Source organism: Macrotis lagotis, chromosome 1 (genome assembly GCF_037893015.1).
Source record: "Macrotis lagotis isolate mMagLag1 chromosome 1, bilby.v1.9.chrom.fasta, whole genome shotgun sequence".
Taxonomy (NCBI): domain Eukaryota; kingdom Metazoa; phylum Chordata; class Mammalia; order Peramelemorphia; family Peramelidae; genus Macrotis; species Macrotis lagotis.
In genome coordinates this window covers 324,719,294-324,737,377 of record NC_133658.1, presented here as the reverse complement: position 1 = coordinate 324,737,377, position 18,084 = coordinate 324,719,294, and the positions used below count along the sequence as shown (strand labels likewise).

Genomic DNA, 18,084 nt, shown 5'->3' with positions numbered 1-18,084 from the left:
AAATCAATAATCATTTAACCCTATATAAGGCATTTTGTAGTTTCTGGGACTATAAAGACAAAATGAAAAATGTCCCCTTTTTCTACCATGGGCATCTCTTCCTCTTTCCACCAGAAATTAAAAACTATTTGAAGGAAGGGCAAAATTACTAATAAGAATAGCAAAGTTTCTTTTGTTTTTACAATCACAGTTCTGAAACCCCCATCTTGCCTGAATCCAGCATCTTTTCTATGACACCCTAAAGGAGAGGATATTTTAAAAAATACGAATGTTCACAATCTATCAAGTGAATCAATAAAGAATTAAGCACATTTAGAAAAAAAAAAACAAGGGATGGGTGCATTTGGGGCCCATTTCACAAAGCTGGAGGGTTTGGGATCAAAGGTGTGGGAAGTTTACCCAGCTTCACAGGGCTGTGTAGGAGAGGTTATGAGAGACCAGTGAGCCCAAAGCCTCCGGCTGGCCTCTCCCAGGCCGCTTCTCTCTTGTCTAGGAGAACAAATGAAAGTTTGTGGGATTGGTCTCCGGGCTCCTCACCATGGGCTTGCTTCAAGTGCACACTTGAATACACGCAATTGTGTGAGCACACACACACACACATTCCACGGGGCTGTGCCAATTTTGCCTGGTACCCCTTTCCTTGGGAATAGACCCAAGGTTTCCAAAGGGCTGGAGTGGAGGACTATGTGACCCCGCTTCCTCTCCTGGAGCTGGCTCCCGGCAGGAGTGCCCCCTCGGATCCTCGGGCTCGGCCCACTCCCGCTCCGCTCGGGGCTTTAAGGTGGGTATGGCTGGAGGAGGCGCAGGTTCAAGTGCACGCGGCTTGAGGCCCGGGGGCGGGGGCGGCGGGGCCGCGCTTCCTCCCCCACGCAGCCCGTCCGCCCAGCCCGGGGCCGCCCCGACCTCGGTGTCTCGGGGCCCGGGGTGCGCGGGGCGCCTCGAGCGGCGCGGGTCGGCCTCGGGCCTCGCCGTCTCCTCGGCCCCGGCCCCGGCCCCGGCCTCCCCCCGCCCCCGGCGCTCACGGGGCTGGGCGGGATCGCGGGCGGGCGGAGGCCGCGGTGGGCCCGGCCTGGGCCGGCTCAGGCGCCCGGCGGCGGCGGGCCCCGGCCGGGCTGCGGCAGCGCGGGGGCGGCGGGGCGGGCTCCGGACGCGGGGGGCTCCAGCTCCCCGCCTCGGTCCCTCCTCCCGCCCGCTCGAGCCCCGGCGCCGGCGCCTCCCCCGGAGCATGTGTCAGAGCCGGGGCGGCCGGGAGCCCGCCGAGCCTCCGCCGCCGCCTCCGCCGGGGCCCGGCCCCCGCCGCCGCCGCTCCTCCTCCTCCTCCCGCGGCCGCCGCAGCCGCTGCGCCCCGCGGTGAGCAGGCTCCGCCGCCCCGGCCCGGCCCGGCCCCGCCCGGGCGATGAGAAGCTGCTTCTGCGTGAGACGGAGCCCAGACTCGCCGCCGCCGCCGCCGCCGCCGCCCTCGCAGCCGCCGCCGCCCCAGCCGCCGCCGCCGCCGCGGGGAACAGTTAAGTGCGGGCCCGGGGCGCGCGGGCTCCGAGGCCCGGCCGGCAGGCGCGGGAGGCGGGGAGGGCCGGGCCGCGGGGGTGCAGGCGGCCGCGGGGCCCGGGCCCGGGCTCGGGGCGAGGCCTGGCCCCGGGGGAGGCGCTCAGCGGCCCGCGCCGCCGGCCTCGGGACTGGGGCCGACACCCCCCCCCCCCCGCAGCCGCGGGCCCCGGCCCTCCCGACCCCGGGCCCACGCCCGCCCCCCACCCCACCCCCAGGCTTGGGGGAGCCGGGGGGGGGGCGGACGGGTTAGTGCCCCTCGGGAGGGGGTGGGGGGCTGGAGCGGGGGGCAGAAGCGAGCCCCGCCGAGCTGGGGCCAACGGCCGGCTCCCGTGGCCCTGCCTCGCGCCTGGCGCTTTAGAGAGCAGCATCCGCACCAGGGTCGCCCAGCCTCTGCCCCCGCCTCAGTGACACACACACGTGCTGGCTTAGAACAATAACCTTATTTTTCCTCCTTACGGTACATTTTCCACTTTCCACCTTCACCTTTGAATTTTGCGTTTCCTTTCGAATAGAGTGAAAGGCTAAGAGCACATATAATGGCCATCTCCCCGTGGTTCTAGGTCCTGTTTGGATGATTTCTGCCATAGAGGCAGAGCGCAGGACAGCTCCCTCTCCGGGGCCTTTGTCTCTAGTGGTTCCTTCTAAAGATAATCTTTCTGTATGTTTCTAGACAGCTGGCTGGATCTCATCTCATTTTAACTGTGCTAGAAAAATCTTATCAGCAGCACCCAGAAACCCGTTAGAAATGTGAAGAGATAAGCTCTGTAGAAATCTCCAGTAACTGAAAAACTCAATGTGCTTGGAAGGTTAGTTAAAGTATTCTAGTGACATCTTCTCCTAGGGTAACCGGAAATCATGGAGTGTATTTCTTGGTGTTTTGCCAAGCCCTAAATTACTTTGCTTTTTATTTCACTTCTTTTCTGTGTAGGAATGTCCTCTTTCCCTCTACTGAACTCCAAGATTCCCTAGTGATGCTCATTTTGTATGTCATCTAGCTTTTATCCTTTCCTTCTAACAGTAACTTGTTAACTTTTGGATAGCTGGGCGGCTCAGTGGACCTCGAATCAATACCTGCCTTCAGACGTGGCCTCAAAAACTTAGTAGCTGTTTTAGCCAGAACCTCGTCATGGAATTGCTAGCTACCTCGGTTTCTTCACCTGTAAGATGAAGTTAATAACAGCACCTTATCTATTCAACTTGTGAGAATAAAATGAGATAATATTTATAGTGTCTTGCATCCTTAAGATGCTATAAAAATGTGAGCTGCTGTTATTAATAAGACCAGAAGCACTCTGTTTACTGCTAAGAGACAATCAAAGATAGGAAATTATCACTGTCTTCATTGAAAATCCAGTCTAGTGGAGGGTTTATAGCAATTATCATTTTATGAACATCCACTGGCGATACAAATGTAAAAGTCAAAAAGTTCCTGACCTCAAGGATCTTACTTTATCCTATGAGCATGTATAGAATAGGATGATTAATATCTGAGATTTTAAACTCCTTGGCAACTTGGGATGTTTCTTCTCTACTTTTATTCCTGGCTGTTGGCAGATGGTTTGGGTGCTTAGTTGAGAGTGAATGGACACACCCCAAAAGACTGAAAGCACTCTGCTGTGTTTGCTTCTGGGCTTGACTTTGAACAGTAGTTCCTCCTGTGGTATTAAGTGGAAAGATCACTACATTTGAAGGTGGGCGATCTGGGTTGAAATTCCAGCTCTGCCAGTTACCTTCTGTGGGACCTTGAACAAGTAGCTTTATCTCTCTGGTGCTGATTCCTCAACTGAAAACTAAGGGACTTAAGACTAGAAAATTTCTAACATCCTTTCCATTTCTAAAACCAATGACTTTAAACTGTTCAAGGTTTGGGAAAGGAAAGAATTTTCAAGAGGAGAAGGGTGGTGGGAGGAGTGGATGAGGTAATATTTGTGTTGGGCATTAAAGGATGTTGCTTATCACTTTGTCTCAAGTTGTCTGCTTTTCAGTTCATCTCTTATGCCACTGCTAAAGCAATTTTAATTCAAGGGCCTGATCTTGTCACTTTTCTGTTCAAAAACTTTGATTCTTTTGTGACTAGAGGATAAAATATACTCTTCTTTACCTGTCATTCTGGGCTTCCTCACACAATTTGTCTACATACAGAGGTGTTTAGGGAGGACTAAGATCTCTGGTGTGAAGGGTTTCCTGGCCCCTTTTTAGTACTCCTCATTCATCTGTCGTTGTCCACCTTTCATCTAACTCTTACTTGTGGTTCTAAGAAACTTGTAGCCTATGAAGTGAGTCTTGCTTGGCAGACTGACTTAACCAGACTGAGGGCAACTAACTGATGGGTCTCAAACCCATGGGTGACTTAGGAAGATGTGTACCCCAAACATGTGGAATGGGTGAATGAGAACAATTTGTTCCATCAGGCAAAAAAGGTCTCTTAAGCAGGTGCTATGGAGCAAGTAGAGCTTGGTCAGACATCAAAGAGACCCAAGTACATCTACTGAATTCTAGGCCATCATCAATCACTTTTTTGTCTCACTACTAAATTTTGATGTCTCTGGAAGAGAGTGAGGCTGATAAATTTTTGCAGATCTGCCTCACTTAAATCCATTTCCTGAACAAAACAAAATTCCAGCCAAATTTGTACAGTTTTCTGATCTTTTTCTTGTTCCTTCTTATCTCTGTGCTTTTGTATAAAAAAATTGTATATGACTCTCTTATCTGAAACTGATACCATCCATAAGTCAACTTTTGGAAATCCTTCTCTACTTTGACATCCCAGTTCAGGTACCACCTCCTCACTAGCACCTTCCCTGTTCAACTTCCCTACCACCCCTAGAGGTGACCTTGACCTGCCTCTCTGAATCTCACCTGAATCTGACTTTTTATGTGTCCTATTTCATTCTGTGCTCCTTAGGAGCAAGATATGTTGTGTTTTTCAGCCTCTCTAGTATTTAACTTCACTTCTTTTTCACTTTACATCCCTGCCAAATCTCTCTATATTGAGCTTCCTATCATTCCATCCCTGGTCTTTTTATTTTCAAAGGTAAGTTTGTTCCCTCAGGGTCTGGGGTGCTCTTCCTTCTACCTTCATCTCCTGGCCTTTTAAATGTCAAACCAGACCTTTCTGGATTTCTCTCCCAGAAATCATTTTGTATTTACTTTGTTTATATGTTATATTTACTTATCTTGGTATGTAAATGTAAGTTCCTTGATGGGAGGAGACTATCATTTTTGTCTTTGAATCATAACTGCCTGTCTAGTAGAGTGCTTGTCATATAGTAGGCATCTAATTAATACTTGCTGCATTTAGCAATTTAATTGAATTCATCTTGATATTTTCAATGTCTTTTGAACGAAATGTCTTTAGAGTTGGGAAAATATGTCAGATAATTTTGGAAGCAGTGTGGAGCATAGACTAGAGAGGAGAGCCCAAATCATCTTAATGAGATAATCCAGGCAAGAGATGATCAGTGACTTGAACTAGGGTAGTAGCTGTGTGAATGGAGAAAAGGGGACCGATGAGAGAGTTGATGTAGAAGACGACTCAAGAGCTGATAATAGGAATTAAAGGAAGGGTCAGAGACAACTTCATGGTTTGGAACTTGGATGAATGGAAGGATGGTGATACCATTACTTCAACAGAAAGTGAAATATGGAGGAGGAAAGTTAGTAGTGACTTTGGGATACCTCATTTTCAGGAGATTTATAAACTAGAAGTTGTCTGCAAGATAGAAAACAGGGTGCTGAGAGGACTTAAAACTGTCATAGGTCAACTTAGTTTGGAGAACAGGGTTAGGGGTTCTTTTATGTACTTAAAGGGTTGTGATGTAAAAAGATATTTTCTTTCTATTTGACTCCAAGAACCAAAGAAAGAGCAATGGGTGGAAGTTGTAGAGTTAGCTGGTCAAAACAAAAGACTTCCCTAATAATTAGAGCTGACTCAAAGTAGAATAGTCTGCTTTGGAAGGAAGAGTGCCCTGCCATCCATCACTTACGCTCTTTCTGGGTAGGCTGGTTGCCAATTTATAAGAGATGTTGTCACAGAGATTACTGATTAGATAAGATATTGCTGAAGTCTCTTCCCACTCAAAGCTTCAATAACTTATCACCGATAGTTTACTACAGCATTGTTCTTTCACTCAGAGGATGCTCAGACTTAAAGTAGATGAATGGAAATCATAAATACTGGTTTGAGGTTGAGGGCCTCAAAATAGAAAATTTGGAGCAAAAGAGAGAGCATTAATTTAAAAAATTCTGAGTAATAAGTTTTTTTTTATATTTAACTTCAGCCTTAATATTTAAGAGGGGGGAAAATACCATTAACAGAAACATTTTTTGTTATGGAACTGCTATTTATATTGTATGAAACACAGGGTGCTTTGAAGCCAGCTTAGGAAATGGGATTCATAGGGCTATCTAAGGTTCTGTAGGAACTTTGCAGACAATTTTAGCCACCTGAAATTGATACTTCAGGAGCTAAACGATGGCTTCCTTTTTACACAAGGGAAGCTAACCATGGAGCTGGAACTAAGCATGAGAAATTTTGCAGGTGCAATTATGATGATAAAGATAATGAATGAGTGACTACATGGAATGCAGGTGGTCAGAGTGGGTTGTATTTTATTTAAATGGCTATTATTGTGGCTGCAGTTCAGTGAACCAACTCCTTTGCTTTTGATTGTTGACAACCTCTGTGATGAGAGGTATTTGCAGAAGATTTAGATATAGACTCTAAGGTGTCTGCTTAACAGTTGAAGTAAGTGGATATATGTTTAACCTGGAATAAAGAGGTATGATCCTTTCTTTAATTAAAATTGGAAGAGACCTTTGAGATCATCTAGTTGAATCTCCCCATTTTATAAAGGGGGGAAAATAGATGCAGTTGAAGGGAAAAGGTGCCCCATATGGTTACCTAGCTAGTAAGTTATTGAGCCTAGATTTAAACCTCTCCCTCGTGTCTCCAAGTCCAGGACTCTTTATTATACTCTGCTTAAGGACTATCCTAGTGGAAGGAAGTTTTGATTTGATTTAACTTAACTTTAACTAGATTACAATGAGAGATGTTGTTTAACAATGTAATTAAAAATAGAATACAACATAGATATAATGTTAACTTGTAGTTTTGTGAATCAGTATGCAGCCACAGGTTTCTATTTGTATTTGATATCACTGGTATAAAGGACAAAACTAGAAATAATGAATAGAAATTACCAAGGGACAGATTTGGGCTCAGTGTAAGAAAAAAAATTTTCTCACAGTTACAACTGTCCCAAAGTGGAAAATCTGTTATGGAACATAACAAGGTCCCTGTCATTAGAGGTGTTTCAATAGCAGCTGGATAAGCATTTGAACATCTATATCTTAGAGACACTTTAGAGTTGTAATCTTAGATACTTACTAGCTGGATAATGTTGGGCAAACCATTTAACCTCTCTCAGTTTCAGTTTCCACATCTATAAAAGGGACATAATAATAGCACTTATTTTCCAGTGTTGTGAGGATAAACTGAGACATTTGTAAAGCTCATTGCAAACAATAAGGTATAATTGTTAGTGACATAATTATAATAACTTTTTTTGTGTGCTGAATCCCTTTGATTATCAGGTAAGGCCAGTGGATTCCCTTCTGTAAATAATACTTTTAATAACAAAATAATAATATACTATTATAAAATAATTAGATAATAAAATAATTAGGATTACAAAGGAAACCAATTATATTAAAATGCAGGTAGAAAAATATAAAACAACCCCTCCCCCCCCAAAAAATTATAGAGCTCAGCCTAAGAATCCTTGCTATAGAGGGAATTTTTTAGGTATAGATTAGACTTTATGGTCTCTGAAGCCCTTTCCAGTTCTAAGATCCTGGGATTCTTTGAGATGAGTCAACTTTGGCTGTGAGGTCAGACTCAGTTTGTTGCCTTGACTCTCTCCTGGTGGCTTCTCTGAGGTTAAGAGGCAATTATGAAATATGGCATTTCCTATAGGACTCATTCCTCCTTTAGACTATATTATCTCAGGAGTTAGTAAAGCCAAGATTTTTCAGGCTCTGCTGATATCTCTTAGCCTGCAGGAAGCAGTATTTGCAACAGGGATTGATCATTTCCTTTGGTCTGTTTACAGTGGGTTAAGCATCTGATCCTTTTCTCAGCTGTCTGAGAAGCAGAACCACTGCCAGGTGTCAGTGACATGGCATCCTTTGTTAGTGGTGTTCCCTGGGCATCTATTTAGCTCACTTGACACACTTCTGCATAGATGCTGAGATATGAGAAGCCAGTGGTCATTGAGCTTAGCATTTTACAGATGAACTCCACTTAACAGACTTTTGTGAGGAACCTAGTTCTAATTTATAGCAAAGAATTAACACTACCTGATAAGTTTCCAAACATAGTCTCTTGTTATTTCCTATTTGAATTGTCTCTGAAAGCCACCACAGTATCACATTTGTAGTTCCTAAAATCCTACCCTTTATCTCTTACTTTATATGAGCCCCTCTTGAGATTAATCAGGGAAATTTGTTTATAGTCCCTTTGATTTACTCCCCTGATACCTTACTATAACATAGAAGCAATCCTGAGCTCTCAAAGGCTCTGTGTCCTTGGAGGACATACTTTGTTGGGTACTGCCAAGCTGGAAAAGCTGGTGACAAAGTATGTGTGCAAGTTGTCCAAGGGCTTTTACTAGTTATAAAAAGGTCTCCAGTTTTTTTGACCACAGAATTTCCCAAAGACTGGTTTCATAGTTGCTAGATCTTGTTGCTGTCTCCACATTATCTCCCTCATCTGACTCTTTCTCCTACCCAAAGCCACCATCTTACTTTGCACCTACACTATTCCATTGGTCTCTTGGTTGATTCCCTGCTTCCAGTTCTCTTCCTACTTTGATCCATCCTCCACATAATAGTCCAAAGTGATTTTCCTTGAGTGCAAATCTGGTTATCACACTCTCCTGTTCATCTCTGTTATCTCTAGGATAAAATAGAAGATTCTCCTTTGGGATTTTAAATCCCTTAACAACTTGGCCTCAGTGTTGCTTGTCTGGAATATTCTACCACCTCACTTCCATCATTTAGAAGCCTTAGTTTCCTTTATGACTCAACTCAAACATTACTTTCTCTAAACCCTCTCCAAATTATCTTGAATCTATTTTGAATATACCTGTATATTTACATATTCTTTTTCCTTGCTGATTCTCAAATTTCCTGTGCAAAGGAATCTCTTCATTTTTGTCTTTATACCTCCTCTCTCTTTTCTCCCCCATGGCTAGCTCAGAATGAGGCACATAGTAGCATCTTAAAATAAATGATTGATTAATTCAGCCTTTAGATTTGATATTATTTCCACTATACTTTATCACCTCTATTTTGCTTATCTAAGAGTTCTCTCAGGTTGAATTCTTTTCCCCATAATCATCTTGCTGAGCTGCAGAATGTCTGAACCGCTTGTTCTGGTGTAATCCAAAATGAGAATCTCCTTTTTTTCCTCTTCCAAACTTTATGTTAAAAAACCTGCCAGGCAGACTTCTAATTCCTCTCTCACCCTAGTAATGACTAATCCAGCCTATTTCATCTATATCTCTCAGACTCAGCCCCCACAGGTTCCATTCTTCTCTTCAATGAAACTGTTTTTTTTTATTTAGGTTTTTTGCAGGGCAATGGGGTTAAGTGGCTTGCCCAAGGCCACACAGCTAGGTAATTGTTAAGTGTCTGAGGTCGGATTTGAACTCAGGTACTCCTAACTCCAGGGCCGGTGCTTTATCCACTGGCCACCCAGCCACCCCCAATGAAACTTTTAAAATTCATTTTCCCCTCCAGGTTTGAAAGAATAAGTCTTTGAAATCAGTTTTTTTAAAAAATTAAATTACCAACTTGCTCATTCACAACTCAGTTTCTTAGAATCAGAGACCATCAGATTTGCAAGGCATTTTGTCTATCATTTAACCCCACATGTTTGTTTGATAGAGGAGGTTTCAGAGACTCAGAGAAAAGGAAAGTGACTTTTCCAAAGTCAAATGGCATGTTAAGTAGCAGAGCAGTCATCCAAACCTTCAGTTCTCTTGGAGTCCTTTCTAATGCTATAATGCCATATATCAATACTAAATAAACACCCTCTCAACTTTATCCCTAGAAATATTTTTCTTTAGAGTTCTCCTGGATTGAAGGTAAAGGGTTGCTTAAGGGGTTAAGAAAATTATCACCATCCCATAATATGACTTGGTATTGCTGTTGGTGTTGGTGCATTGAAAAGCTCAAGTAGTGTAACCTGTCACAGAGCAGAATATGCGAAAAACATTTTCCTTGCCCTTAAGGATTTTACACTGTAAAAAGGCCAGGTCCCTGGGCTTGGAGAAAAGTTAAGTTGTTCTATGAGCAAATAAATATTTTAATAATTGAAATAATGAGCTCCAAGCTTTGTAATGCCCCCATTTAAGCCACTACTACACCTAACAGTAATGCATCATTATTTTGGCACTAGTCATGGACAGATTGTGTTAGATGATTGCTAAAGCTTTCCCTAGCTTCTGCAGTCTCTATTCTAAGTTTCCTTGTAATGCTAACAATCTGTGTTCTATAGTATGTGTTCTTTTTTTTCCTCACTTATTTTTATTTTATACAAATATTTTTTTATACATTACTAAAATATTCTTGTTTAGGAGTAAACATAGGGGCAGCTAGGTGGCGCAGTGGATAAAGCACTGGCCCTGGAGTCAGGACTACCTGGGTTCAAATCCAGTCTCAGACACTTAATAATTACCTAGCAGTGTGTGTGTGTGGCCTTGGGAAAGCCACTTAAACCCATTTGCCTTGCAAAAACCTAAAAAAAAAAAAGAGTAAACATAAAAACCCCCTCCCCCCCAAAAAGTATAGACCCGCATGGGCGATAAAGTAAAGGGGAGGGAAAATTTAAAATTAAAAGAAAATAATAATAATAATAATAATAATGATAATAATAATAATAATAATAATAATGATAGGTATGGCCAGGTGGTGCAGTGGATGGAGCACTGTCCCAGGAGACAGAACACTGGCCCTTGGGCCAGGAGCATCCAAGTCCAAATCCGGCCTCAGACACCCAACAGTCACCCAACTGTGTGGCCCCAGGCAGGCCACCCAGCCCCATTTGCCCTGCAACCCCCCCCCCCCCCAAATAATAATAATAACATTGTGCTTCAGTCTGTGTTCCAACACCACCAGCTCTGTTGCGGGTGGATCACATTCTTTATGATAAGTCCATCACAAAAGTTACTTCCATATTTCTCCACTGTTGCCATTGCTGGTCGCGACTCCCTCCATTCGTACTTCTCCACTACCATGTACTATATTTTCTCTCTCCTTTCACTCTGACTCTGCTGTAGGGTAGCTGAGTGGCTCAGCAGACAGATCTCTGGCCCTTGGGCCAAGAGGCCCTGAGCCCACATACCACCCATTAGGCCCAGCATCCACCCTGCCCTATGGTCCCAGACAGGCCATCCAATTCCAGTCCCTTGCAAGAAGTAAAAAAGAAAATGTGTTATATCTGACCACTCTCCCCCCATGGTCCATCCTCTCCTCCATCACTCACATCCCCCCCCTTCCCCCTGTCCCCCCCCTTCTTACTCATGCTGTTTCCTCTCCTAGCCACCTCTGATGAGAGTGAAGATTCCCTCATTCTCCCTTGCCTTCCCCCTTCCATATCATTGCAATAGCTCATTGTAATAAAGAAAAATCTTATTATATGGAATATCTTAGCCTATTCCTCCTCTTCTTTTTCTTTCTCCCATTACATGTCCCTTTTATCTATTGACTCCATTTTTACACCACAATATATCTTCAAATTCAGCTTTCTCCTGTGCTTCATCTATAAAAGCTCTTCTACCTGCTCTATTAAATGAGAAGGTTCATAGAATATTATCAGTATCATTTTTCTATGCAGGAATACATGCAGTTCATCATCATTAAGTCCCTCATATTTTCCCCCTCTCCTCCAATCTCCATGCTTCACCTGAGTCCTGTATTTGAAGCTCAAACCTTCTATTCAGCTCTGGTCATTCCAACAGGAACATTTGAAATTCCCCTGGTTCATTGAAAGTCCATCTTTTTCCCTGGAAGAGGACATTCAGTTTTGCTGGGTAGTTGATTCTTGGTTGCATTCCGAGGTCTTTTGCCTTCCAGAATATTATATTCCAAGCCCTACGAGCTTTTAATGTAGCTGCTGTTAAGTCCTGTGTGATCCAGACTGCAGCTCCATGATATTTGAATTGTGTCCTTCTGGCTGCTTGTAATATTTTCTCTTTGACTTGGGAGTTCTGGAACTTGGCTGTATTTTTCCTGGGGGTTGTTTTTTTGGATCTCTTTCTTGGGGGGATCAGTAGAATCTCTCAATTTCTATTTTACCCTCTGCTTCTAGCATATCAGGGCAGTTTTCTTGTAGTAATTCTTTGAAAATGATGTCAAGGCTCTTTTCCTGGTCATGACTTTCAGGTATTCCAATAGTTTTTAGATTATCTTTCCTAAATCTTTTCCATATCAGTTGTTTTTTCAATGAGATGTTTCACATTTTCTTCTAATTTTTCATTCTTGGTTTTGAAGTATTGTGTCCCAATTTCTTGTAAAATCAGCAACCTCCCTCAGTTCCATTCTTTGTCTGAAGGATTTGTTTTCCTCAAAGAGCTTTCTTATCTCCTTTTCCTTATGGCCAATTATGCTTTTTAAAGCATTCTTCTCCTCAATAACTTTTTGAACTGTTTTATCCATTTGACCTATGCTGGTTTTTAATATGTTATTTTCTTCAGCATTTTTTTGGATCTCCTTGACAAAGCTGCTGACTTCATTTTCATGTTTTTCCTGCATCTCTCTCATTTCTTTTCCCAATTTTTCTTCCATCTCCCTCACTTGATTTTCAAAATCTTTTTTGAGCTCTGTCATAGCCTGAGCCCAATTTCTGTTTTTCTTGGAGTCTTTATATGCAGGAGCTTGTGCTTCCTCATCTTCAGATTGAGTGTTTTGATCCTTCTTGGGATCACAGGCAAAGTATTTCTCAATGGTGTTCCTCTTTTTTCTCTGCTTACTCATCTCTCTAGCCTATGTCTGCTTTTGGGGTGCTTCCTGAGCTTTTGAGTGTGTGAGGCTTTGTCTTCCCTCCTGGTCTGTGTATGACCATAAGTTCACCCCTCTGCCACAGGGCTGAGGTGGGGGGCCCTGCTGTTCTATGGGGGGGCCTAGACTGTAGTCAGGATCTGAATGTGGTCAGAACCCCCAGAGTCCTATTCCAGGGACAGAGGACAGAGCTTGGCAGTCTCTCTCCACTCCCCTCCCTAGGCTCAGCACTCATGCCTGGGGCTCCTGCTTACTGGCTCTGGTGGCTTCTGGTTCCTGGATCTGGGCTGCAGTGGCCACGCTGCTTGCTGTGTACCCTGAGGGCTGGGCTTCACGTGCTTGCTCTGACAGAAGTCCCCCCGCTGATCCCCCAAGTTGTGCTTGGTGCTCCCTGAGGTGTAGATAAGGAAACTGCTCCCACTGCCATGGAGGCTGAAATTCTTTCGCTCTGGCGGGCCACCCTTCTGACCCCGGGGAGAAGAGCTTTTCTGTTCTTTTTCAGGTTACCTTGGGTTGGAGAACTGCTTCACTGGATCCCTCTGTGGGTTCTGTCTCTCGAAAATTTAGAGTCCTTGGTTTATAAGTTTTGAGCAAGAGCACCTAAGAGACAAACCATCTTGTTGCCATCTTGGCTCCGCCCCATAGTATGTATTCTAAACTCCTTTTGAGTTCTGACATTTTTGGGTCTATATTGAATTATGTCTTGCCTAACATGTTACTTCTTCCAAATTCAGCATTACTCTCAAGGATCTTGTGAATGGAGATGCCAGCTCCATAGGAACAATCTTCTGGAAGGGTGTGTAGCTCCATGGCATTAAAAGTGTTGTGAACTGAGACATGGGTTGTACTTTTGTGGGAAGAGCTGCCCAGAATGCTTATGGCCTCTGATTTTTTTTTTTTTTTTAATTTCATGGACCTCTCTAAGGAGGCCATGTTAATCTGTGCCTGGTATTATGTTTGCTGCGGTCTTTACAAAAGCCCTTTCTTGTAGAAAATTTGTGACTGAAGTTTAGAATTTTTCATTGAAAGACATGTTTGGCAGGCTATAGAACAGCAATATCAGAGTTCCTGAGTCAAGTGTTAACTCCTATTACAGCGTCATATTGTAATATCACTATCACTGTGATGCTGTGAGGAATACATAGTGTTTTCCTCAAAGATGACCTTTTAGTGTAGGGAGTATATATAGTAGAGATGCAGGGAAATGATGTAGAAAATTATGAATGTAGCTTTAACGATGTTAAAATCTTGTTTATTGTGGAAGGCTGTTTGCCCCTGAGATGTAAACTGACCGTGATTGTTGATTGTATGCTGTCGTCCCTTGCCTGGTGTTTTGTATCCTGTCCCCCATTTTCTCCTTTCACTTTAACCGTGGCCTAAACATTGGTGTGACAAGAAATGACATGTTGAACTTGGGGGTTGAGCACCTTGGGACTGGAAGGACCAGTACGTAGCATGCCATTAGAAGATACCTGGCCCAAGGTGTAAGATCATTCCCCAAGCGCCATCCTCTGTTCAATCTACCATAGAAGGATATTTAATAGGAGGCACCACCCCTTCAAGCTCTCTTGCTTCTTCCTGTCTCCCATCCAGAAGGATGTGGCTTTCTCATCTCTTCCTTAATCCATGAGGAGCATTGTGGGCCTCACCATGTGGCCTGGTTAAACCAAGCCCCTGGCTGCCTGCCCTTCTCTCTCTCTTCTTCCCCTTTCCCTCATTCAGAATTCACCTGACCTGTCCTTAGTGTGCTTTCTGCTTTTCTTATTAATTTTGGCCAATGTACTTTGTAACAATATTTTGTCATAATAAAATCCTGAGCAGTTTTAACATCCCAGAAAACTGAATTCTCCTTTTCAGTGGCCTTAAATCTTCTGTCTTCAATCTCTAAATCTTTAAAAAATTGGCAACAGTAGTATTGTGGTTTTACAAGCAATTATATCCAAATAAAGATACAGTTAATTGGCAAAGTGTATAGAGTTTAGGACTTGGAATTAGGAAAGCCTAAATTGGAATCCTGCCTCTGATCCTTAATAGGTATGTGATGCTGGGCAAGTCACTTAACTGCCACATGACTCAGTTTCTTCATCTGTAAAATGAGAATAACAATAGCATCTAAATTACAGAGATTTTGTGAGGATCAACTTTATTAAAGCAGTATATAAATGCTAGCTATTAATATACTACACTTACAGGCCTCTGATACAGCATGATAGAATGGAAGTGATATTAAGCTCATGAATGCTTTGCTAGCAGAGTACCCCAAACTAGAAAGTTTGGTTCCAATGACTTGCTTTATGTTTGTTGACAGTGAAGACCTAATGAGCTGAGACTGGAGGTGGTCATCAGTAGAAAGGTAGCCACTGGATGGTGATTTTTTTTTTAACATATCTCATAAATATAATCAACTAAAGTGAAGAGCATGGTGATCTGTTGTCAGAAAATCTGATGGCAGAAAATAAGGCAATCCAAGAGTTTGAATCCTTGGTCTGTCACTTATTACCTCTGACCTTGGACCAGCCACTTGACATCTCTGGAATTCATTTTTCTCAACTATAAAATGAGGGCTTTGATCTGGATGTTATGAATAAGACCTTGCAGAAAGGAAATGGCAGATCTTGAAGTTGAGGACAGGCCTTCTTGTGCTCCAATTAGAAATCCACACCATTCAATTCAGCAATTAAGTGCCTATTGTGTGTGGAGCAGTTCCTGCTGGCCCTTTGCTAGGCAGTACTTATTTGTTAAATGACATCTGAGTGCTTCAGGCTGTATATGAGAATGTAGAATACTGGAACTCAAAAAAAGATATTAGAAAGTAAAATATAAGAATATTAGAGCTGGAAGGAACTTTGGACAGAATGTTAGAACAGTTTCTCAATTCTGGAAGAGAACTTAAATAACATCTTCTAGTCTGACCCCCTCATCATACAGAAGAAGGAACATCAAGGAGATGAAGTGACCCTTATGACCTATCATTGCATGTCATTACTGGAATTGTGTCAGGACTCTTGACCACCACACTAGACTTGGTGTTGTCAGTGGTAAGAAAATTGAATTTAGAGTCTTAGGACCTGATTTTGAATCCTGGTTCTATTACTTAGTGCCTGTGACCATGGGCAAGTCACTTAGCCTGTCTGGTTCTCAGTTTCTTTATCTGTAAAATGAGGGGATTGGAGTACTTTATCTCTAAGGTCTCTTGCAGTTTTAAATGCTGTGATTTTTTTAAGTACACTTTTTTTTTTAGGTTTTTGCAAGGCAAATGGGGTTAAGTGGCTTGCCCAAGGCTACACAGCTAGGTAATTATTAAGTGTCTGAGACCAGATTTGAACCCAGGGACTCCTGACTCCAAGGCCAGTGCTTTTTCCACTACACCACCTAGCCGCCCCTTAAGTATACTTTTCTATAGGGAGTAATTGGGGAAGGCTTGATAGAAGTGAAAGGATTTGAAATGAGTTTTGAAGAATGACTAAGCCTTCAATAAAAGCAACTGGAGTCTTATTGTGCAGCACCTAGTCTAATGATTGATCTCTTAGTTCTGGTTGTGGTATTATCATTGGACCCATGACTTCTGCTGCTGTGGTCCTGTGGTAATGGTTCATAATGAAGATCCTATGGACAGTGCCAGGTCAGGGTTATTCATTGATTCATACAAGTAATTATTATGAAAGCTCTTTTCTAGGTGCAGTACCGGATCTTTAAGGCAAAACTTTGTTGTGTAAGATTTCCTCTCTCTACACTTTTCTTACTTGGTTATATCATCTGTTCCTTTAGCTTCCAGTACCACATCTTTTTGTCTTTAAAAAATTTTTTAATATAAATATTTTATTTATTTTTCAATTATATACAATAGTTTCTACCTATCTTTTTGGTAATGTTTTGAATTTGCAGATTTCCCCCACCTCCCCCACAGAAATGAATGCATTGAGAGAAAAATCATATCCTTGAGGAAAAAATAAAATGTAAGAGATAGCAAAATTACATAAGACAGCTTTTTTAAAAAATGAAGGTAATAGTCTTTGATCTTTGTTTAAACTCCACAGTTCTTTCTTTAGATATAGATGGTATTCTTCATCACAGATATCCTAAAATTGTCCCTGATTATTGCACTGATGAAATGAGCAAGTCCTTTAAGGTTGATCATCACCCCCATGTTGCTGTTATGGTGTATAATGTTTTTCTGATTCTGCTCATCTCACTCGGCATCAGTTTATGCAAATCACTACCTCATCTTTGACAATGACTCTAGCCTATATCTCTTCTCCAGAGTTCTAGTCTTGTATCCTGTATGTTCAGTTTGCTTGTAGTTATCTCTGCCTAAATGTTTCAGCAATATTTCCTTCTGCATGTCCCAAATAGAATTCATATCTTCCTACCTCCTTTGACTATCACCACCACCATCTGCACAGAACCTGGCATTGCCATCCTCTAGGTTAATGAGTCTTGTGATCCTATAATCATCTTTGACTTTTCTCTTTCCCCCATCCTACCCTACCAATCAATTGGGACAGCTTGTAAATTCCATTTCTACAACATCTCTCATATTTGTTTCCTTAATCTTTCCACTGCTACCACCCAAGTTCACATCAATATTAACTCTCATCTGGATTCCTATAATAGCCTCCTAACTGGTCCTCCTGCTTCCACTCTTTCCATCCCCAAAATCATTCATTGCCTTCTGTGTCAGCAATCTTCTTCATATGCTACTCTGATCATGTTACTGAACTCATGTCACTTCCTCTATTCAGAAACATTCAGTGATTTTCCCCATTGTCTACTGAATAAAATGTAAACTTATGTTGGCTTTCCAGACATTTTCTAATCTGGCTCCAATCTACTTTTCCATACATTTCTGCTAAATTGGATTATTCCCCTCTGTTAGGTCTCCTTTCTAAAACTACTTTACAGTTATTTAAGTAGGTACATGTTATGCTCCTCTTTTTTATCTGTAAGCTCCTTGAGGGCTTAAGTCCTTGTTTGAGGTTTGTTTAAGTTTTACTTTGAATGTCCAGGACCTACCTACTCTTTTTTTTTTAAGGTTTTTGCAAGGCAAATGGGGTTGAAGTGGCTTGCCCAAGGCCACAGGGCTAGGTCATTATTATGTGTCTGAGATCGGATTTGAACCCAGGTACTCCTGACTCCAGGGCCGGTGCTTTATCCACTGCGCCACCTAGCCACCCCCCTACCTACTTTTCTTACATGGAGAAGGCATTAAGTAAATGTTTCTCTCCTGTCCTGTTCTTGTTCTGTTCCATCACTTTGCCTTAACTTAAGCTATTCTCTTAAGAGTCCCTGTCAGAGGATTTGGATTCAAATCCAAGTTCTATTTATATACTATATATATAGTATATGAGTTATTTATGCTGGTAACATCTCTTCTATTTTTCTCTTTTCATAGTTTCCACTCTACAGTAGATCCTCATTGTCAGGTATTGCATTGGTTTTCTGACTTCTTTCTGCCTCTCTTCTTCCTTCTTCTGA

The 18,084-nt window shown here is 42.6% G+C and overlaps 1 protein-coding gene across 3 annotated transcripts in view; it reads left to right on the top strand.

Moving 5' to 3' along the window:
• Window positions 1-1,364: 1,364 nt before the first annotated feature.
• The window catches only part of MVB12B (multivesicular body subunit 12B), a 322,603-nt gene continuing 305,883 nt past the window's right edge, over window positions 1,365-18,084 (top strand). The window contains exon 1 of one of the 3 annotated variants that reach the window (XM_074211557.1): window positions 1,365-1,504. In XM_074211557.1, coding sequence (XP_074067658.1) covers window positions 1,397-1,504 — 108 coding nt within the window. In that variant the 5' untranslated portion in view covers window positions 1,365-1,396. The remainder of the gene's footprint in view (window positions 1,505-18,084) is intronic. The other 2 variants (XM_074211552.1, XM_074211555.1) reach the window with 2 other exon arrangements.